The 23868-nt window shown below is 45.6% G+C and overlaps 1 protein-coding gene and 1 non-coding gene across 2 annotated transcripts in view; both read left to right on the top strand.

Annotated features, from left to right (window-relative positions):
• LOC126234020 (uncharacterized) overlaps window positions 1-23868 on the top strand; it is a 194186-nt gene that overhangs the window by 30623 nt on the left and 139695 nt on the right. Inside the window, exon 3 of the mRNA XM_049942901.1 lies at window positions 15315-15666. Coding sequence (XP_049798858.1) covers window positions 15315-15666 — 352 coding nt within the window. The remainder of the gene's footprint in view (window positions 1-15314; window positions 15667-23868) is intronic.
• Window positions 10527-10601, top strand: Trnat-ugu (transfer RNA threonine (anticodon UGU)). Its single transcript has one exon. It is a non-coding gene; the product is annotated as a tRNA-Thr (tRNA).

Genomic DNA, 23868 nt, shown 5'->3' with positions numbered 1-23868 from the left:
TTTTGTTCTTCTTGACTGAAGCTTGGATCTGGACGTTGATTTTAAACCTGGAGTATTTTTTCATTTTAACTGAAAGTCATTAGGATTTTAACACTCTGGTCGTTAAAGGGCGTGTGACTACGAAACACTAATTTGCTGTTTTCAAAGTACAGCTCTTAAGACTTGAAGACCACTGAAGCATGTGTGACTCTTTCGAGTATCACGCAACTTAGTTATTTACTTTGTGATTCTGCAAGTCTAAATGTCTCTCATTTACAATGAGGTCACCAAAGTCATGGGATACCTCCTAATCGTGGCGGACCCCCTTTTCCTCGGCGTAGTGCAGTAGCTTATCGTGCTGTGGACTCAACAAATCGCCGGAAGTCCCCTGCGGTAATATTTACACCTATAGCTGTTCATAATTGCGAAAGTGTTGCCGGTGGAGGACGTTTTGCACGAACTGATCTCTTGACTACGTCCCATAAATATTCGATGAGATTTATGTCAGGCGATCTGGATGGCAAAAACATTCACTCGAACTGTCGAGAAAGCTCTTCAAAACAAACTTGAACAGCTCTGGCCTGTTGACATGGCGCATTGTCATCCATAAAAATTCCATCGTTGTTTGAAATGAATGGCCGCAAATGGTCTCAAAGTAGCAGAACACAGCCATTTCCATTCACTGATAGGTTCACTTGGACCGGAGGACCCAGTCCATTGCAAGCAAAGCAGTTCAAACCATTATGAAGGCACCACCAGCTTGCATAGTGCGTTATTGACAACTTGGGTCCATGGCTTCATGGACTTTGCGTCACACTTGAAAAGTACCATCAGCTCTTACCAACCAAAATCAGCACTCATCTGATCGGGCCACGGTTTCCCGAACCGATGCGGCCACGAGCCGAGGAGGGGCGCTGCAGGCGATGTCGTGCTGTTAGGAAAGGCACTCGCTTCGGTCCTCTGCTGCCATAGGCCATTGACGCCAAATCTCGGCGCACTGTCCTACCGGATACGTTCGTCGTGCGCCCCACATTGACTTCGTTGGTTATTTTACTCAGTGCTGCTTGTCTCTTAGCGCCGACAGCTCTATGCGAACGCTGCTGCTCTCGGTCGTTAAGTGGAAACCGTCGGTCACTGCGTTGTCCTCTGTTAGGGGTCATGCTGCATGGGGGCTTAATTATTTAAAAAGAATGCAAATACTTTTAATTTTTAGTCGCTGTATGTCCGATTACGAAGTCTCGTAAACGGTTGGCCCTGACTAGTATTTGTACGCAATCTGACTGCATAGAACAACAACAAAGAATGAAATGAAATTTCCGTTAACACAATTAATTAATTAAGTCCCCAGCAGCTATAAAACCAACGCAACATCAAAGCACAAGTGTAGCTCTTCTGTGTGTGGAAGTGTGATTCAACGTACACATCTGGCACGGTACTTCTTCAATAAGACAAGATATTTTCAACACCATTTATACTGAAGTAATTAAAAAAAATAGAAATACTATAATTGCGCAAGGAAACCAGAATTACACTCTAATACAACAACACGAGCCAGATGCTTTGTTGACTGAACCTGTGAGGACGCATTATTTAAGACATTGAAATAATGAAAAAAAAAGGAATTTTTTTTACCTTCATATATATTGTCGAAAAGCACTCTGATCATTACAATATCTCCATTCGAACAACATCTGCTGTCTAGCCCATCAAACAACTGCATAAAACATGGAACAAGCACTCCCTACTACAACATCTCAACACCGACTCGCTACCACCACTTCTCAACAAGCCCTCTCCACTACGACTTCTCGACAAGAACTCTCTACTACGACTTCTAGACAAGCACTCTCTACTACGACTTCTCGACAAGCACTCTCCACCACGACTTCTCGACAAGAACTGCCAGTGGTGGCGGCGGAATAAAACTCTCTGGCGCGATCTCTGGCGAAGTGGCTCAGTGTAGCCACCTTTCAATGCCTGAAAATTTGATATTGTCGGCACACGCTCTTTACGCTGTCGATCTCGAAATATTGAATTCCCAAACGATTTCGAAATGTAATGTCCCATGCCTGTAGCTCCAACTACTATTCCGCGTTCAAAGTCTGTTAATTCTCGTCGTGGGCCATAATGGAGTAGAATCGAGCGGAGATATTTTCACATGAATCACCTGAATACAAATCACAGCTTCGCTGGTGCAATGCCATTTTGTACCTTGTGCACGCGATAGTACCCACATCTGTATATGTGCGTATTGCTATTCCATAACTATCCAAACCTGAGTGTTCTGTTTCACTTATTTAAGGACTACCATCCATTTCGTTTCACTTATTGAAGAACCATAATTTCTTACGATTCATCGTGAAGAACATTTTTGTGGAAGCTGTGTTTATTTACTTGTGCCCACCAGTGAACCACCTGGTAGATACTGTATGTTCGGGAATCAATGTAACTTGATACGCAGACGCACTAACTAGTTCCCCGCCACTGGTAGAAAGGCCAATGTTGGTCTTGCTTTGTTGTTAGTAGGCATGGTAGTTTATATAAGGGGCTTGAACACCATCAGATGTTGAGTGATCACTGTGAAGGACATGGGGCCGGTGTACACTCATGTGAGACAACATTATGAGCTCCTGATATTGGCTGTCATTCTAGGGCTCCGTTTGCCCAGCTAGTCGAATCGTTGAATAATCAAATTTGTGAGGCACTCGGATGTGACAGTGCCCCGATGTTGGGCTGCGTGGGAACGTGAGACGACGCAGCCGGACTAGGGAATTACCGTTCCTTCAATAGGCCCCATAAACCCCACAACAGAAAACTCTGTTTGGAGCGCTGGCGTGGCCGGGAAGCAAGGACTGGTTATGAAAGGCGTCGCATTGTGTTCAGCAACAAACTGCGGTTCTGCACTGCCCTGGATGACCATCGCCGGTAAAAATAGCGGTGACCTGAGAAGAGGTCCCTTTGTTACAATATTTGGGAGAGACATGGAAATCCATTGGGTGTGGCTTCATGTGATGACTGGTAGTCACTGAGGGAACACTGACGGCACAATGGTACATCTCGGACATCCTATGTCCTCCAGCAGGACAATGCTCATAAAGTGTAGAAGTCCAATTCTCCAATAGGACATGCTCGTCCACACATGACACGTGCCTTCGCGAAATTTTGAGCTACTCCTTTGGCCAGCAATATAGCCAGACCATGTTGATGATGATGATGATGATGATGATATCTGATTTGTGGGGCGCTAAGCTACACAGTTATCAGCGCCCGTACGAATTCCCAATCTTTTCACATTTCAATCACGCCACTGTTCACGAATGATGATGAAATGATGAGGACAACACAGACTTCCAGTCCGTGGGCGGAGAAAATCCCCGACGTGGCCGGGAATCTAAGCCGGGACCCCCTGATGGAGAGACAGCAGCGTTAGCCACTAGACCACGAGCTGCGGACATCCCCACACCAGTGCCCGATAGAACATGTGTGTGACCAGCTCGGACGTCTGCTCTATCCGAGTGCCACTTTTCATCTAGGATATAAAGGACCAGACACAATAGCTGTGGACTATATTATCTCAGGAGAGGACACAACGGCTCTGTGACACTCTTCCCAACCGAATCGGTGCATACACCAGGCTAGAGAGTTCGATCGTCATAGTAATAAGGCTGACCATACTGCCAAGTTCTTTGCAAATTTGACTCGATTTTGTAATCGCTGAAATAATAATAATAATAATAATAATAATAATAATAATTCCGTTTTTCCTCCTCCTCCACCGCCCCTCCCACCCGCCGCCCTTCAGTTGCTTCACATTTTTTGTCAGTTCCTGTAGCTGTTGACTCCAGTTTGGGCGCCGTTTGGATGGCTTATGCTAGCTTTCCCTGCTGTGTTGGTTAAGGTAAAAGGAAACCCGTGAGAAAGATCTACTCTGCCATTCTCTACACTGAATTGGCCAAATGTGCGACCCTGTAGGAATAAACTTGGCTCGTTTTCTCTATCTGGAGCGAGGATCAGACTCTTACAATAAATTCTGCTATATTTTATGAAAACCACAGAACTGTTCACAGGCAGTTTCAGAAATTTAATAATTGCTTCTAATAAAAATGTAAAATATGTATTTAAATAAAAGTAACTCTAAATTGAATTAAGAGATAGTGTTTATACAGTAACCAAAAGAAATGAAACAAAAGGCCGCTTGACACACATCAGTGACGCGACAATGCCGCGACCGGCCCTTTGTGCCACCAACGTGTCTAAAGATATTGTTCCAGGAATATAAAGGGCAGTGTTGACAGTCGCACTTTGCTTGACCGTGACGCTGCAGAGCCTGCGATCCCGCAGAGATCGTGCCGTCGTATTTCTAGAGGCTGATATTTCCTCACTTCACGGCCGTCACACCGTCGGGTCCTTCTGTTCTCGTGCAGCAGTTCGTCGCTATAAACATGAATGAATTGAATTAGGACCAACTATCCTGTGTTGTATGATCTCTCCAATCCCAAGTAAATGGACACAAAGCGGAAAAACCCACTCTGGAGTAAAATAAGAGCAGAAAAAAAAGAAGACATTATCTTTCAGATGAAGCAACGCGCCAATTTTCGTGTATGTCGCACAACTCATTCTCGGTGTTGCGATAGTTTTTTTTTTTTAAATGGTTCAAATGGCTCTGAGCGCTATGGGACTTAACATCTGTGGTCATCAGTCCCCTACAACTTAGAACTACTTAAACCTAACTAACCTAAGGACATCACACACATCCATGCCCGAGGCAGGATTCGAACCTGCGACCGTAGCAGTCGCGCGGTTCTGGACTGAGCGCCTAGAACCGCTAGACCACCGCGGCCGGCGATGACTTTTCCGTCACTGTACTTACACGGTAACAATTATTGAAATATGAAATAAAATCGTCGTGGCTTTTCAACAGTTTAGGTTAGGAAGTTCAAACTGTACGGTTGGCCGTGGGACATGATGGCAAGTAGTATGGTTTTGTTTAGCGAGGAAGCCCACTTTTATTTGGATGGATTCGTCAATAAGCAAAACTGGGGCATTTGGGGGAATGAAAATCCGCATTTAGCAATCGAGAAGACACTTCACCGTCAACGGGTGACTGTGTGGTGTGCAATGCCCAGTCACGGAATAATCGGTGCAATATTCCTTAACGACATGGTGACTACCGAATGGTACGTGAAGGTTTTGGAAGATGATTTCATCCCCATTATCCAAACTGACCCTCATTTCGACAAGATGTGGTTCATGCAAGACTGAGCTTGATCCCATCGAAGCAGAAGGGTGTTTGATGTCCTGGAAGACCACTCTGGGGACGGCATTCTGGCTCTGGGGTACCCAGAGGCGACTGGCAATGACCGTTGGGCCTATATTCTCCGTATCTGAAGAAATGCGACTCCGTTTTATGGGGCTATATTAAAGACAAGGTGTACAGCAATAGCCGGCCGCTGGTAGCCGAGCGGTTCTGGCGCTACAGTCTGGAACCGCGCGGCCGCTACGGTCGCAGGTTCGAATCCTGCCTCGGGCATGGATGTGTGTGTTGTCCTTAGGTTAGTTAGGTTTAAGTAGTTCTAAGTTCTAGGGGACTTATGACCTCAGCAGTTGAGTCCCATAGTGCTCAGAGCCATTTGAACCATTTTTTTTTTTTTTTTACAGCAATAGCCGCAAAACCATTGCTGAGCTGAAAACAGCCACTGAGGAGGTCATCGACAGCATTGATGTTCCGACACATCAGTGGGTCATGCAGAATCATTATCGCCAATGTCAGGCATATCGAACATGTCATAACCCATATCCAAATATCTGTAGTGACGTTTTCATGTTGAATAAAGTGTGTTCAAGCAGTAGTTTGTAACTAATTTACGTTTTTTTTAATATAGTTCAATAATTGGCATCCGGTATTATAGCCGTTTTGTTCAATGGTTGACTCGCGGAGGGGACCAAACAACTGGGTCATGCGTCGAATCGGATTAGGGAAGCACGGTGGAAGAAGTCGGCCGTGCCCTTTCAAAGGAACCATCCCGGCATTTACCTGCAGCGATTTAGAAAATTCACGGAATATATAAATAGGGATGGCCGGACGCGGGTTTGATTCGTCGTCCTCCCGAACGCGAGTCCAGTGTGCTAACCAACGCGCCACCTCACTCGCCCTCTTGATGTGATGTCTTGGATGGCTTGTCTTCGGTGTGTGTTCCGTTTCTTTCTTTTTTTTTAGAAGAACTTCCAACTTTTTCTTAAGTAAGTTGAATGAATTTCCTACATTTTGAAATATTCATAACACTTTGCCTCATCGTCCTTGAATTCACTGTACAGAGTAGCAAATTGCTTTTGTGTTGCTCAATGTTTCCACGCCCGCTGAACCCACTTCTGTTTTTCCACTTATTTTTGCTCTTCTTCATTCAAAATCACAGCGATCAGCATAAGATCGTCGTCCGAGAACTTCACCATTCCGGCCGCTGAAGTGCACTGCGACGCTTCGGAAGAAGCTCAGACCACTGTGAACAGGCATCACTGTGGTGCCACGGTCGGTGCAATCAGAGGCCTGTCACGGCACTGCCGCCTCACTGATGTGTGTCTGAAGCGGTCTTAAGTGTGCCCGTTACAAATTTACGTGCACGGAAGAAAATCGCGAAACGGTGTCCCAAAGTTAAGTCGATGGGCAATGAAGTTTAACGATTTATAACATTTTCAGAATTTGTTTCCTTAATTCACACAATAGCCGTGTAAATATAAAGTGCCGATACACCTTAAAAACAAGAAACGTAATGAAATGCTGCTAACAAGGGAGACTCCCCATCACACCCACCTCAGATGTAGTGGTAAGATGGCGCAGTGGGTAGCCCGTCACTAACTGAACGCAGATCAACGATGTCACTAGGAAAAAGGTGTACTGAGCTGCGAAAAAAAAGCAAAATAGAAACAGTGAAAGATCCAAGCTTAACAAATACAACATCAAGCGAAATCGTAGGGCCACTGCGTCGACATAACGGTTACGATGTTGGAATGCAAAACTGTAGTCTTGGCAGTTGTCAAGCCATACATTGGTTGCATATTATGAGTCATGTGGTAAGAATATGCTTGGAGCGTTCATGGTTTCCATTTGGCTTTTTTTCACAGTTCAGTATATATTCTTCCTGTTTTCATGCTTGATCTGTGTCGAGTTTTTGAAGGGCTGTCCACTGGGACCTCTCACCACTAAATCTGAGGGGGTTGCGACGGAGGTTCCCATTGCAATTAAGTATAACTGCTACATCCATAGAATCAAACGAAATTATAGTTGACGTTCCTCAATAACGAGAATATTCAAAGTCCGAGCGACCGCAGCTGCCCAATAGAAGTTTTAGAACACGAAAATGGATAAATCGGTACTAACATATGCAAAACCAAAGACAACTGTAAAAAATTTTAGTTAATAAAATAATATCGCTGTCCATCTGCACAATTTTTGTAAACATGTAGCGTCGTAAGAGTGGAACTGTCAAACTACTGTCACACCGTAATTAACACTTTATTTTCAATATCTTTGCATCATTTACCGTCTTATTAAAACAGTTAAAATTAAGACAATCCACTGACGACGTAATATGGACGTAACATCAGTCTGGACGTGAGTACAATACAGCTGTTTTAACATAAATGACAATGACACCCATACCTGCTGTCACCAAAGTTGGAATCGCAGGTACTTGAAAATGACGATAAAGCCGAAAGAGTCTGTCGTAAATAAAGATTACTTATTATAAGCAGCTATTTGGTGCACCTACTCTAATAATCATGTCGTTATCAGACTAGTAATTTTATCTTTCTCCACTCATCTACATCTACATCTACATCCATACTCCGCAAGCCACCTGACGGTGTGTGGCGGAGGGTACCCTGAGTACCTCAATCGGTTCTCCCTTCTGTTCCAGTCTCGTATTGTTCGTGGAAAGAAGGATTGTCTGTATGCTTCTGTGTGGGCTCTAATCTCTCTGATTTTATCCTCATGGCCTCTTCGGGAGATATACGTAGGAAGGAGCAATATACTGCTTGACTCCTCGGTGAAGGTATGTTCCCGAAACTTCAACAAAAGCCCGTACCGAGCTACTGAGCGTCTCTCCTGCAGAGTCTTCCACTGGAGTTTATTTATCATTTCCGTAACGCTTTCGCGATTGCTAAATGATCCTGTAACGAAGCGCGCTGCTCTCCGTTGGATCTTCTCTCTCTCTTCTATCAACCCTATCTGGTACGGATCCCACACTGCTGAGTAGTATTCAAGCAGTGGGTGAACAAGCGTACTGTAACCCACTTCCTTTGTTTTCGGATTATATTTCATTAGGATTCTTCCAATGAATCTGTCTGGCATCTGCTTTACCGACGATCAACTTTATATGATCATTCCATTTTAAATCACTCCTAATGCGTACTCCCAGATAATTTATGGAATTAACTGCTTCCAGTTGCTGACCTGCTATTTTGTAGCTAAATGATAAGGGATCTATCTTTCTTTGTATTCGCAGCATATTACACTTGTCTACATTGAGATTCAATTGCCATTCCCTGCACCATGCGCCAATTCGTTGCAGATCCTCCTGCATTTCAGTACAATTTTCCATTGTTACAACCTCTCGATACACCACAGCATCATCTGCAAAAAGCCTCAGTGAACTTCCGATGTCATCCACAAGGTCATTTATGTATATTGTGAATAGCAACGGTCCTATGACACTCCCCTGCGGCACACCTGAAATCACTCTTACTTCGGAAGACTTCTCTCCATTGAGAATGACGTGCTGCGTTCTGTTATCTAGGAACTCTTCAATCCAATCACTCACTTGTGGAATGGGGGAAGGTTGACTGTAGGCATCTGGACGTACCCTAATCTCCTTTACATTCGTGATACGTGTGATGGAGAGAGTAAAATTGTATCATTGTTTAAATAAAATAGCTGTTCTCAAAGTTTATTCAATAGTGTTTCGCGAGAATAGAATCATCTTTCATCCAACGTTTGCCATTTAAACTTCCTGAGCCAACTAGAATTTAGAATAATGAATTTTTTTTGCTGTGTATTTTACTGCCTTCAACAAACTGTCTATGTTTCTTATGTGACATTTTATGGTTTATTTCACTGCAGTATTCAATCTTCTGTAACGTTAATACCTGTTCGTTTACATTCGTGTATTCCCCAGGTGACACGTTCTGCCAGTGGCCGTCATTTTTCGCAGAACAGGTGCCAAAGTGGATATCGCGCACGTGGGAAGTGGTACAGGCAGCACCCCACGGGTTTAGGATGCACTGGCAGCAACACGCTGGGAAAGAGAAAGTGACACAAGTACAACCAACTGGCCATTTGGGGGGGGGGGGGGGGGCGGTCTGCTCGCTCATGGTTGAGGGCTAGAGGCAGATAGGAACATTACCCGAACAACGTTCGTCGATTCGCTTGGTTAATCTAGCCAAGTACGTCATGCTGCGTCGCACGTGATCTAACCTGCATAGTATTCTCGTTACTGATCCATTAGACGTTCATTCACCATGAAGTTCAAGAGAAGCGATCTGAAATGCAATTGCCGTCTTTTTTTACTGTCCCTTAAGTCAGTAGAACGCCGTAATGAAGTGTATCCCTCAATTCAACCTGTCAGATAATGTACTTATTACGAAGCTGAAACAGTAGAAAAGTCGTTGCAGAGTTTATCTATTGTATCCAAAATCTCTATGTGGTGCTGTAGAATTTCAGGAAAATTTCTCTTATCTGTACTAATTCTATCATTTCTCTAATTTCAGTAAGCTCGGATTAATTTGGTAGTCAGTTAATTGATTTAATGCGCGTACAAAACGATTCACGTTAACTTCCATGTTCATGACGGAATAGTTATAATTACGAAGAGGCTTCAGTTCCGGGATTTCTGCCACACTGTCGTCTCTCACTCACCGCCCCGTCCCACTTGATGGGAATCTCACAAAGTATACATGACGTTAGTATCTGTTCCCGAAAGAACAGTTACCTTGGATGACCATGCAGCTTTGCTAGAAATGAAATGATAATTAAATGGACACCCTAGCTGCAAACAGGCGTTGATGTACTTTCATTGGGGACATGTTGAAAATGTGTGCCCCGAACCGGGACTCGAACCCGGGATCTCCTGCTTACATGGCAGACGCTCTATCCATCTGAGCCACCGCGGGCACAGAGGATAGTGCGTCTGCAGGGACTTATCCCTTGCACGCTCCCCGTGAGATCCACATTCCCATGTCCACACCCCATTTAATTATCATTTCATTTCTAGCAAAGCTGCATGGTCATCCACGGTAACTGTTCTTTTGGGAACAGATACTACCGTCATGTATAGTTAAAATATGGCTTCCCGGCCATTGACCTTCTTGTGCGAACGCACACGCTAAGCCCGAACTCGTACGGGACTTGGTAGATTAATCTGCCACGAGTAATGAGTATGATGGGCAAACATCTATTAGGCGCACTATGAATGTAGTGGTGTGGACATGTTGGGAATGTGGATCTCACGGGGAGCGTGCAAGGGATAAGTCCCTGCAGACGCACTATCCTCTGTGCCCGCGGTGGCTCAGATGGATAGAGCGTCTGCCATGTAAGCAGGAGATCCCGGGTTCGAGTCCCGGTCGGGGCACACATTTTCAACATGTCCCCAATGAAAGTACATCAACGCCTGTTTGCAGCTAGGGTGTCCATTTAATTATCATTTCATTTAATCTCACAAAGGCTCGTCCGTGTGGAACATGACAGACGCCTACAGTATGAAACAGCTGTTGGACGTGCTGTGGAATCCACTAGGTCGCGGCTGCTCTCGCCACTGTGAAGTATTGCTCTTATGTTTCCATAGCGAGGTATTCTGCCTGCGCTATTGCTGACGCTCTTTACGACGTCCAAGGTGAAGAGGAACTGGCAGGGGTTCCGCTGTTAATGTGTGACCTGATTCCTTCTCGTTTAACCTCATAGCTTGCATGATTTTGTCGTTCCGTCTGTTAGCGCGAAATGTTATCTGTGGTTCTTCTTTGAGACTGCCAGTATCACTTAACCGGTTAGAACCTGTAGTCAGCTCGTGTAGAACTGCTAGAGTTTTTACCAGCTGGATGTTTTTGTGACTCGGCATGCCAGTATTTTTACTGTTGATATAAATTTTATATCCTGTCGCACCCACAAAAGGTTCAACATACTTTGACATATAGAAGTAGAATCCATTATTTCTTATGTGTTAAAAGAAAAACGATCTCCTCAATAAGAGTCAGATGCACTGATCGTTTACGCAATGTTTTATGAAAATGTTTCATTGTGAAAGCATTTTCAAAGCTAAATCTATGAAAACTGGTATTTAGCTTCTCAGTTAGAAGCACTGATCCACAGACTCAATATCGTCCATTCCAAACTGCTAAGGATAGAAACTTGATATCTGGAGAGCGTGTGGATGTTATACTATAGAATTGTTCAAGGAAAGATTGTTCGAAATTCCACTACTGAAGGGGGGTGAAATCGGGGCTGAAATGCTTTTTGAAAGTACGTAGCTATTAAGGCAAATTCGAAGACAGAACTACGAAAATTGGTATTTGGTTCCTGAATCAGAAATAAAAAAATGGCGCTTTAGCAGTTTTGCCAAATCATCCATTAAGGAGGGGGGGGGGGATGAAAGTTTCTTTTGGAAATAATTCATTACTAAAGAACTACTAAAGCATTTTTAAAGTTACATGTACGAAAACTGGTATTTCAGTTCTTGGCTGGACAATAAAATAAAATAAAAAGTAAATCTATGAAAATTTGTGTTTCACTTCTTAGTTAGATGTAAAGAAGTATCTGTTAGAGGATGAAAATTCCTATGGAAATATCACCAAAAGAACGCAAAAGGCATGATTAACAAAAACCTTGGACTCCAGTTACCAGCACCGCTTTTTGGACAGAAGTACATTCGGAAAAGACAATGACAGTGTTGCCTTAATTATTGTGAAAAGTCTTGAAGGTATTGCAATTTGTGAGCAACATAAAATTTTGATTAAGAAAAGACAAAAGAACCTGTAGAGACCAGACTACACAAGCTAAGCAGCGACTACTACGCTTAAACAATGAGTTTACAAATATATTTATTCTCCTTCCCAGGGCGTAGTATTTGGAGAACTTAGAACTTGAATTTAATTCCTGAATCGAGAGAAATTCCTGTATCGGCTGGAATGAGAAACCAATGGATGTCTTAAGCGTTGAGTCAGTGGCCCGATACCTAAATTAGCGTTGTTCAAACCAGAAATCAACTTATTACCGAAATACTTTAGACCCAGATTGCAAGGTGTTTATCTGAAACGAATGTCAACTTGTAGCTACAAATGGCGCTCGCTAAGAAGTACAGGGTGGTCACAATTGAAGTTTCGCTACGGGAGGGGTTCCCCATGAAAAACTAGTGATCGTAATACAAAGAAACAATGTGAAAACACTTGTAAGGAGATACGGAAGAAGGCAACGAATAAAGCATTTGAAAGAAAAATGGTTCAAATGGCTCTGAGCTTTATGCGACTTAACTTCTGAGGTCATCAGTCCCCTAGAACTTAGAACTACTTAAACCTAACTAACCTAAGGACATCACACACATCCATGCCCGAGGCAGCATTCGAACCTGCGACCGTAGCAGTCGCGCGGTTCCGGACTGAAGCGCCTAGAACCGCTCGGCCACCGAGGTCGGCTCGCACAATTTGAAACGAGTCTCGTCCGACCAGGGGACATGTTTGCAGTCATCAACAGTCCAGTGGCGATATTTATACGCCCAGGCGAGGCGTTAAGCTTTGTCGTGCAGTCATCGAGGGTACACGAGTGGGCGTTCGGCTCCGAAAGCCCATATCGTAGATGTACTCCAGCATGTTTCGTTGAATAGTTCGAACGCTGAAACTTGACAGCCCAGCATTGAAATCTGCAGTAATTTTCGGAAGGTTTGCACCTCTGTAACGTTGAACGTTTCTCTTCAGTCGTCGTTGGTCCAGTTCTTGCAGGTTCTTTCCCCGGTCGCACTGATGTCGGAGTTTTGATGTCTTACCGCATTTCTGATATTCACTATACACTCGTGAAATGGACGTACGGGAAAATCCCCACTTCATCGCTGCCTCTGACATGCTGTGCGCCAACTATAACACTACGTTCAAACTCACTTAAATCTTGATACTCTCCCACTGTAGCAGCAGTAACCGATCTAACAACCGCGCCAGACACTTGTCGTCTTATATGGTCATTGCCGACGGCAGCGCCGTATTCTGCCTGTTTACATATCTCTGTATTTTAATATGCATGCCTATACCAGTTACTTTGGCGCTTGAGTGAAGTTTTATATTCTGTGTTCCTAATTTAGTTTTTATGTTTTCCATTTCAGATCAAGTCATAAGTAAAATTTTTGTGACTGCATCGGTCACGAAAGACGTTACGATCACTTTCGATTGTAAAAAATTTAACATTACACTTGTTGTTCGAGGATGTCCAGCGCTTTATACCAGTAGTTATTATGGAGTAGAATGCCGCGTAAGAGCCACCCGAGTTGTGGAGTTGGAACAGGGGGATCAGTGGGCCACTTTTGGATGCAGATTGCACTGGGTGCAGTCTACAGGACGTATACACTGCTGGCCATTCAAATTGCTACACCACGAAGATGCTGACGTGCTACAGACGCGAAATTTAACTGACAGGAAGAAGGTGCTGTGATATGCAAATGATTAGCTTTTCAGAACATTCACACAAGGTTGGCGCCGGTGGCGACACCCACAACGTGCTGACATGAGCAAAGTTTCCAACCGATTTCTCATACACAAACAGCAGTTGACCGGCTTTGCCTGGTGAAACGTTCGTTGTTTTGATGCCTCGAGTAAGGAGGAGAAATGCGTACCATCACGTTTCCGACTTTCATATAGGTCGGATTGTAGCCTATCGCGATTGCTGTTTATCGTATCGCGATATTGCTGCTAGCGTTGGTCGAGATCCAATGACTGTTAGCAGAATACGGACTCGGTGGGTTCAGGAGGGTAATACGGAACGCCGTGCTGGATCCCAACGGCCTCGTATCACTAGCAGTCGAGTGGTGGTGGTTAGTGTTTAACGTCCCGTCGACAACGAGGTCATTAGAGACGGAGCGCAAGCTCGGGTTAGGGAAGGATTGGGAAGGAAATCGGCCGTGCCCTTTCAAAGGAACCATCCCGGCATTTGCCTGAAACGATTTAGGGAAATCACGGAAAACCTAAATGAGGATGGCTGGAGACGGGATTGAACCGTCGTCCTCCCGAATGCGAGTCCAGTGTGCTAACCACTGCGCCACCTCGCTCGGTACTAGCAGTCGAGATGACAGACATGTTATCCGCATGGCTGTAACGGATTGTGCAGCCACGTCTAGGTCCCTGAGTCAACAGATGGGGACGTTTGCAAGACAACAACGATCTGCACGAACAGTTAGACGACGTTTGCAGCAGCATGGACTATCAGTACAGAGACCATGGCTGCGGTTACCCTTGACGCTGCATCACAGACAGGAGAGCCTGCGGTGGTGTACTCAACGACGAACCTGGGTGCACAAATGGCAAAACGTCATTTTTTCGGATGAATCCAGATTCTGTTTACAGCATCATGATGGTCGCATTCGTGTTTGGCGACATCGCGGTGAACGCACATTGGAAGCTTGTATTAGTCATCGTCATACTGGCGTATCACCCAGCGTGAGGGTATGGGGTGCCATTGGGTACACGTCTCGGTCACCTCTTGTTCGGATTGACGGTCCTCTGAACAGTGGACGTTACATTTCAGATGTATTAAGACCCGTGGGTCTACCCTTCATTCGATCTTTGTGAAACCCAACATTTCAGCAGGATAATGCACGACCGCATGTTGCCTATCTGGATACAGAAAATATTAGACTGCCACCCTGGCCAACACATTCTCCAGATCTCTGACCAACTGTAAACGTCTGGTCAATGGTGGCCAGTCACTATTGATGAACCGTGGTATCGTGTTGAAGCTGCATGGGCAGCTGTACATGTACATGGCATCCAAGCTCTGTTTGACTCAATGCCCAGGCGTATCAAGGCCGTTATTACGGCGAGAGGTGGTTGTTCTGGGTACTGATTTTTCAGGATCTATGCACCCAAATTGCGCGAAAATGTAATCACATGTCAGTTCTAGAACAATGTATCTGTCCAATGAATACCCGTTTTTCATCTGCATTTCTTCTTGGTGTAGCAAATGGCCAGTAGTGTATAAATATTGCGGAGAGTGTATTTTGGTCGATGCTAATTACCTTGGCGGAAAATTGAGTAATTTTGTCGGTACAATTTGTGATGTCGCAGACTGAATTTTCACACTCGTTTTTTGTAAGCGCATCGACCCGACGGCGAACCGGAACGGGCGGACCGTCACGCCCGGCCTGTGGCGCGCCGATCGCAGCCGGACGCGGGGCGCAGACCGCGGGCAGCGTACAGCGATGCTCCCGATGTGCGGCGGCCGGCGTGCCGGGCCGTGACCACTTGTGTGTGTGTGTATGTGTGTACGGCCGGGCGCCGCGCCAGCCGAGCCGCCGCCGCCGCCGCCGCCGCCGCCGCACTCTGCGGGCTGGCGAACGGCCGCGACCCTGGCCTCCATACCGAGACACGCCCGTCAGCCTCAGCGCGCAAACAGCTGCCGCCTCACCTCAGGCGTGCAGACGGCATCACCTTAAGAAAGAGGGGGAAGTATGCATGCTGCACTTTGGCGAGCTTTCCGCACTCGAGGAGACACCTTGTTTTTTGCTGCCTTTGGCCACTTCAGTCGGTGTTGTGGTTTGTGCAATGCAGTATCGGAAAATATGTGAATGGGTGGAGTCTTTTCTTGCGGACATCTCCGAACAAACACACACCACGCAAAATCTGCAGCTGTTATGAGTAAATTGAAGGTCGAGATGGGGAGAAAGGAAAGGGAAGGGATCACTGCTTTCAGCTGCATCGCGACATTACGTGCAATCAGTGGCGACGAGTGAAAATGTCCATCGGACTGGGATTCGAACCCGGTATCTCCAGCATACTAGGCAGGTGCGTTAACCACTGCGCCATCCAGAACACAGCGTTACCACAACTACGCGGATATCTCGGCATGCCTCACGGCCCATCCACTCTCCCATCGGGCGCCACCTGTCCGCAGTCCCTGTCCATTATACTCCATGCTCGCTACTCTTGCATTTACATACGAAGTACATTGATCCGCCAAAGATATTGCTACAGGCATGCATATTCAAATACAGAGAGATGTAAACAGCCAGAAGACGGCGCTGCGGTCGGCGGCGCCTATATAAGACAAGTGTCTGGCGCAGCTGTTAGATCGGTTACTGCTGCTACGATGGCAGCTTATCAAGATTTAAGTGAATTTGAACGTGGTGTTATGGTCAGAGCACGAGCGATGGGACACAGCACCATCGAGGTGGCGATGAAGTGGGGATTTTCCAGTACGGCCATTTCACGACTGTACGGTGTTTTGTACCCGCGTGGAACGCAGCGCATGGGTCTGCTCCTGAGAGGTGAAAGGTTGGCCGAATGCGGGAAGTGAGTAGGAGCAGGAAAAGGTGAAAATCTCTCGGTACTGCAGTGTGAATTATAGATGTTTACTATAGGCAAAAACAATAAATGGTTACATAACTTTGCAGTAATGAGCAAGTCTAAGACTCGTCGTAAGTAGCACAAAGTCTCAATAGCAAGCCAACACCCTCTGAAGTTCAAGCCATGTTTCCAGGCCGTCTGCTCTTGATCAAATGGGCTGAATCTCGAGCGGAGCTAGTAGAGCTCCACAGTACCGGCTAGAGGGCGCTGTCGTCGGTGTCTGTCGTAGTGCCAACTTAAGAACTTGCACCTACGCCGTGACATCGTAGTTATGTATACCACATTGTGAATATCAGAAATCCGGTAAAACATCAAGTCTCCGACATCCAGTTTGCGGCTGCAAGAAAATCCTGCAAGAACGGGACCAACAACGACTGAAGAGAATCTTTCAACGTGACTGAAGTGCAATCCTTCCGCAAATTGGTGCAGATTTCCGTGCTGGGCTATCAACAAGTGTCAGCGTGCGAACCATTCAACGAAACATCATCGACATGGGCTTTCGGAGCCGAAGGCCCATTCGTGTACCCTTGATGGCTGCATGACACAAATCTTTACACTTCGTCTGGGCCCCTCGACACCGACGTTGGACTGTTGATGACTGGAAGTATTTTGCCTGGTCGGATGAGTCTCGTTTCAAATTGTATCGAGCGGACGGACGTGTACGGGTATGGAGAGAACCTCATGAACCCATGGACCCTGCATGTCAACATAGGACTGTTCAAGCTGGTGGAATCTCTGTAATGGCGAGGTGCGTGTCGAGTTGGAGCGATATGGGACACGTGATACGTGTACGTACGACTCCGACAGGTGACACGTATGTAAGAATCCTGTGTGAATACCTGCATCCATGCACGTCCATTGTGCGTTCCGACGTACTTTGGCAATTCCAGCAGGACAATGCGACACCCCATACCTTCGGAATTGCTCCAGGACCACTCTTCTGAGTTTAAACACTTCCTCTGGCCACCATACTCTCCAGACATGAACATTATTGAGCATATCTGGGATGCCTTGCAACATTCTGTTCAGAAGAGATCTCCACAACCTCGTACTCTCACAGATTTATGGACAGCCTGCAGGATTCATGGTGTCAGTTCCCTGCAGCACTACTTCAGACATTAGTAGAGTCCATGCCACGTCGTGTTGCGGCATTCCTGCGTGCTCGCGGGGGTTCTACGCGGTATTACGCAGGTGTACCAGTTTTCTTTGACTCTTCAGTGTACAACAGCTGTGGTTTCTGCGTGGTGAGGCCGGCCGCGGTGGCCGACCGGTTCTAGGCGCTACAGTCTGGAACCGCGCGACCGCTACGGTCGCAGGTTCGAATCCTGCCTCGGGCATGGCTGTGTGTGATGTCCTTAGGTTAGTTAGGTTTAAGTAGTTCTAAGTTCTAGGGGACTGATGACCTTAGAAGTTAAGTCCCATTGTGCTCAGAGCCATTTGAACCATCTGCGTGGTGTCTCTTCTTTCGGACATGTACGCAACAACAGACACCACTCATTCGTGTAATTTGATTGGTACAGCTGGGCAATCAATGCGCCTTCTTCAGTGTGGATGCACAAATACGAGTACGTCCGACCCCCTGTGGGAATCAGAGAGAGCGAGCATGGAGAAAATGGGCAGGGGCTGCACATAGGTAGCGCTCGATGGGAGCGTGGATCGGCCGTGAGGCGTGCCGAGGTACTCCGCGCAGCTATGGTAACGCTGTGTCCCGGATGGTGCAGTCGTTAACACAGCTGCCCAGTAAGCAGGAGATCCCCGGTTCGAATTCCAGTACGGTACACGTTTTCTCTCGTCGCCGCTGATTCCTCGTCATGTCCCGATGCACCTGACAGGAGTGATCCCCTCCCTTTCCTTTCCTTTCGTCTCCTCTCTACCTTCGATTTACATATAACGTCGGCGAAAGTTCTCCCGTACTGGGTTGTCTGTAGCCGGATGGCCGTATACACCAAGAAGATCGTACGGCCACGTGGGTTGCTTGTACTGGACTTTGAGGTTTATCACATGCCACGGCCACTTGTTGCGTGCTGCCATCTGGATCTTATTCGAAAGCTCGTAGAACGTGTTCTTGCCAATCAGGCATACAGACGACTCTTTGCTGTTCCTCGATCAGTCGTATCTGGTGCTACCGATCCTACCTCAGCGATGCGACGATAACAAGCAGCAAACGTTGGACGACCCGGTCGTTATGGCCTGACAAAGTCATCTGCTGGAGCCGCGTGTCCATTACCATTCAAGCCAGTCAGGTCTATCCGGTCAGGAAATCAATATCCTGTCATCGCTGAACGTAACACTTCCAGTTAACTAGACACAGGTACATTATGAGAACAGTGAAGACAAACTAATTACTAATGTAAATAAGTCCCCGCCGTTCGGGATTAGCCGTGCGGTCTCAGGCGCTGCAGTCATGGATTTTGCGGCTGGCCCCGGCGGAGGTTCGAGTCCTCCCTCGGGCATGGGTGTGAGTGTTTGTCCTTAGGATAATTTAGATTAAGTAGGGTGTAAGCTTAGGGACTGATGACCTTAGCACACATTTGAACATTTTTTTGAAATAAGTCCCCACGGTACCACGTTTCCGTCTAGGACACTACCAGTGACTCCCTCACGCCGATCCCTTAAACAATCGAACTTCCATGTACAAAACCGCTTCAAACGTCTGATCACTCTAGAGCTAGTTTTTCAGCCATTTTAGGTGTCGCGTCATGATATAATTTTGCTGCTACATCCAGCAGTAGGCCTATGTGTGGATTCTGTATGCAAACTGTGTTCCGAGTTCAGTTAGTACTTAGGAAGAAATCCATTAAAACGTCGAACCTGATGCTGCAGTTCTGCTGCACGAACTTTGAAAGCGTAGTAACCGATATAGTTTTTCCTTTCATAATTTTGCGCGGGGTGTCACCGAAAAAAAGTTTCGAAAAGCTTTGAAATTGTGTGTAAGGTTTTTTGGAAGGCCTTAACTGCTCTTATTCTCAAATGGTGGACGTAGGTAGTCTGGGTAATTTGCGCGCTGCAAATTACCCTGCCCCAACACATGTACAGAGTTTCTGAAGTTAATACCTGACTTACTCCATTAAATCTTTAATGTAAGATTGTTCCTCTTAATAAGCCGATCATGAAAGATTTTAAAACTTTTAAATTCGGGCAGTAATTATATGAAACACTGACAATCAACTCTTTGTTGCCCCTAAAAGCCGGTAGGTAGGCAACCTGCAACAAGGATTGGCTCATGGTTTTAGCTGTTTGGATGGTCGACGAGTGCAACACACCACCGTTTAGATTACAACGAGTCAATGCCTTCTCTGAATCAGTGCTCTGATGCTGTTGAGTTGCATCTGAAAAACCATTTACCGTAAACTTTCATTAACAACTCGGAAACGAACGATTTTCATACTTACTTTTATCTGGACTTTTTTTCAGTCACCCTGTATAAGCGGTCCAGTAGATAACATCGGAAACTCCGTGAGGCAGTTTTTGAACGATGAGGTCGCAGATCCAGAAAACTGTACCAATATGCAGCGAAACCTGCTAAGCATCGACTGCTGGTGCAGGGACTCCCAACATACATACAGGGGTTGGTTAAATATATGGAAACACCGCGAGAGATGCGTGCTTTAACGCAAATGCAGATGCTAAGCCAGCCTGCAGGTTGCGCTGTTGTGTTCTTCTGCAGTGCCCTCAATACGTCGAAAATGTCAGCTGCAGTCAGTGTTCTGTGTGGCTGTGAGTGCATTGTGTCGGAGCTAAGTGAATTCGAAAGTGCTCCTATGTCGGGTGCTTCTGTAGGCAGGCTGTTTTAAGAGGCACCATATCGAAGATTTATACCGCATACGGAGATAGCGGAACAACACCATCCGCTAAGTCACAACGCAGACGAAAGTGTGCGATGAATGATCGTGAGAGACGGTCGATGAAGAGGATAGTGACTAAAAGTGAAATTATCACAGCTACGAAAGTCACTGCAGAAGTGAATGTCGCTCCGGTGAATCCTGTCAGCAACAAAATAACACAGATGGAGCTCCATACGCAGGAATTTCAGGGCGAGATTGAAATCCAAAAGCAATCAGTGATGAACTGCCCGTGACAGGAAATCTGGTGACGAAGCCATAAAACTTGGACTATGGAGCAAAGGAAGAAAGTAATTTGGCCGGATGAATCTTGTTTCACACTGTCTCTAAGTATTGGTCAAGTTTACTTCCCGAGAGTGAAATATTGCCTGGGTTCCGTGATGATCTGAGCAGCCATACCGCGGTATTCAATGGTTACTCGGGAAGAATGCATTACTGCCAAGAATTATGTGACCATTTCGGCTGATCACTGCCGTCTCATCATACAGTGTTTGTTCTCCAGTGGTGATGCCGTGTTCAAAGACGACAGCTCGGTACGTCCCTGACTGGTTTTGTGAGCACGACTACCACAGTCACCAGGCCTCAGTATTATTTAGCCTTTTGTGGTCTGCTTTGGAGAGAAGGCTGCGTGACCATTATACACCTCCATCGACGTTACCTCAACCTGCAACTATTTTGGAGGCAGAATAGTATACTATTCCCTTGACAGCCACATACGATCTGTATTTATTCATTCCGAGACGACTATGAACTGTTTTGGATGCCAGCGAGATTCCTACACCGTATTACGCATGGAAATGTATTTTTGGGGTTTCCTTATTTTTGTCCTCTCCCCTCTAAATGCAGCGTGTAACAGACAACTAGGAGGGAACAGTGGGAGTCTCTGGAGGAAAGGAGGCGTTCTTTTCGTGAATCGCTACTGAGGAAATTTAGAGAACCAGCATTTGAGGCTGACTGCAGTACAATTTTACTACCGCCAACTTATATTTCGCGGAAAGACCACAAAGATAAGATAAGATAGATTAGGGCTTGTACAAATGCATATAGGCAGTCATTTTTTCCTCGTTCTGTTTGGGAGTGGAACAGGGAGAGAAGATGCTAGTTGTAGTACGAGGTACCCTCCGCCACGCACCGTATGGTGGATTGCGGAGTATGTATGTAGATGTAGATGTAGATATTATTAGATTACAGTTACTGAGATAACGGAAACAGTAAAAATCGTAAGATTCCTAGGACCAACCATCCATTCTAAAGCGGAACGAACAACTAGCTGCAGAATTAACGGATTCGAATCTGAGATTCATTGGAAGAAACCTCTTTCCTCTACGAAAGAAGTACTTTACAAAACACTCCTTCGATCATTTTTAGAGTGCTGTTCATTATTCTGGGACGTTTAGGAGATAACGAAGATGGTCATCAAACTCTAGCGACAGGCGGTACAAGACAAACATTGTCCATCGCGGAGAAATCTGTTGAAAGTGTTGCCCACGGAGAAATCTTCTGTTGAAAGTGTTGCCTGACATCTGCACGAACTATTCCTAAAAGCTATTTCCTATCGTGGCATACGGCGGAGCGATGTGGTTGGTGCCTGCACGAAGTCTGTGATAAAATTTCGTCTTTTTGGGACTTGATGTGAATGAAGTAGTACGAATTCGTCTGGCGAAAAGTTTAATTAATAGATATAGCTGATACAGCATGGACGAAATATGAAATCCAGCGCTTTTTAAAATACACTCTCAAAGGCATCGCTATAGTGCAGGAACATCGATATCTCAGCATGGATCAAATACCCAACGACACACTGAGCTTATACATAGCTCGTTGTCACAGAATGATACCTCTGGCGCCGGTGCACCTGTCTCCGCGTGAGCACTGGAGCAATCCGGGAGGTTTAAAAGACCTGTGCTACTATTGCAGCTGCAGTGTGTCGGCTCATTAGGAATATGGCCGAAACATATACGGCCAAAATATCAGAGGAAGGATTAGGATTTCAGTGGATGTAGTGCGTCATTCATTGTGCCGCTAAAACCTGAAGACGCAAGGATTGTTGTCAGCACAGCATGTTATTATGTTTACGATTAGAGCATATATATATATTGATTTTTTGTACATAAAGAAAACAATAATTTGATGAAAAGATGTGTGTACAATATATTTCCTATGCTGACATCAGTTATTCATTGCGTGCGTAGTAGACAGATGAACAATGTCATCAGCAGACAGCAAGCGCACAATACACACAGCCACTGAAGGTAACTCATCACGCTAGTAAGACCTGCGTCAGGCAAAGCGTCAGGTGCTTTTATTCAGTGTTACGTAGACAGACACAGCGTAAAACTTATTAATATAAACTGCTGCCGTTTAACATTGCAGCACCGTAAAGGTGGCGGGCAACAGACGACAAACTGCCGTGTCGTATACGACATGCCTGGGTATGCAAATGGTCGGCATTTCAACGCAGCCCACAACGCAGGTAGGAATACCACAGTCTGCAGACTGTATGTAGGGAAAGATTACGCAGCGGGTTTCTTACGTAGTAATCGCATTTGAATGTCGGTTGTTCGTGAGAGGATCATGTTATGCCTCGTGTAAAAAGAAGAAATCTTCACTTGCACATATCGGATTTCCACAGCGGCAGGATCATTGTATGTCGAGAGAGCTGTTCCACGTTATTGGTGCTCGCACTGGAAGAGACTGTCATCCGAATATGGAATCGATGCGTTCAAAAATGCCACGCTCAAAATCATGTAAGACATCTACGACCCGACGCAGCTATCTCACGAGAAGACAGATCCACCGATCTTTTGGCCGTGCGAGATCGTACAGCCACGTCACCTGCTTTGAGTCAGAGGAAGAAGAAGGTTCTGCTGTTAGGTAGTTCTCATGGCAGAGGTGTAGGCCAGCAGTTGCAGCAGTTGCTTTTGACAAAGCTTAGGTATCGGAGTAATGAGGAAATTAGTATATTTCATCAAAATATACAAGGTATTAGAGATAAAGTTAGTGAACTGCTTATAGATGTTGACTCTGAAATTATTGGTATATCTGAACACTTCTTAAATAAGGAGATAATTCAGAGGCTTCCTTTACCATGATACAGGTTGGCTGGCAGCTTTTCTAGGAGCTCTTTGCGGTGTGGGGGAGTAGCCATGTATGTGAAAAACGGCATCCCATTTGAGTCAATTGGTGTTTCAAAGTACTGCACTGAAAAGGTGTTTGAATGTTGCGCAGATGTGGCTAAAATTTAATGGAGCTACACTTCTAACTATTGTTATTTATAGATCCCCAGACTCCGATTTCACAACATTTTTGCTAAAGCTAGGGGAGGTTCTTGGTTCACTTTATAGGAAATACAAAAAGTTAGTTATATGTGGTGACGTCAACATTAATTGCATAAGTGATTGTGCAAGGAAAAGGATGCTGGTAGACCTCCTTAATTAATATAATCTTATGCAAACCGTATTCT

The sequence above is a fragment of the Schistocerca nitens genome, chromosome 1, assembly GCF_023898315.1.
Source record: "Schistocerca nitens isolate TAMUIC-IGC-003100 chromosome 1, iqSchNite1.1, whole genome shotgun sequence".
In the NCBI taxonomy this organism is placed as follows: domain Eukaryota; kingdom Metazoa; phylum Arthropoda; class Insecta; order Orthoptera; family Acrididae; genus Schistocerca; species Schistocerca nitens.
This window is presented reverse-complemented; position numbering and strand designations above follow the sequence as displayed.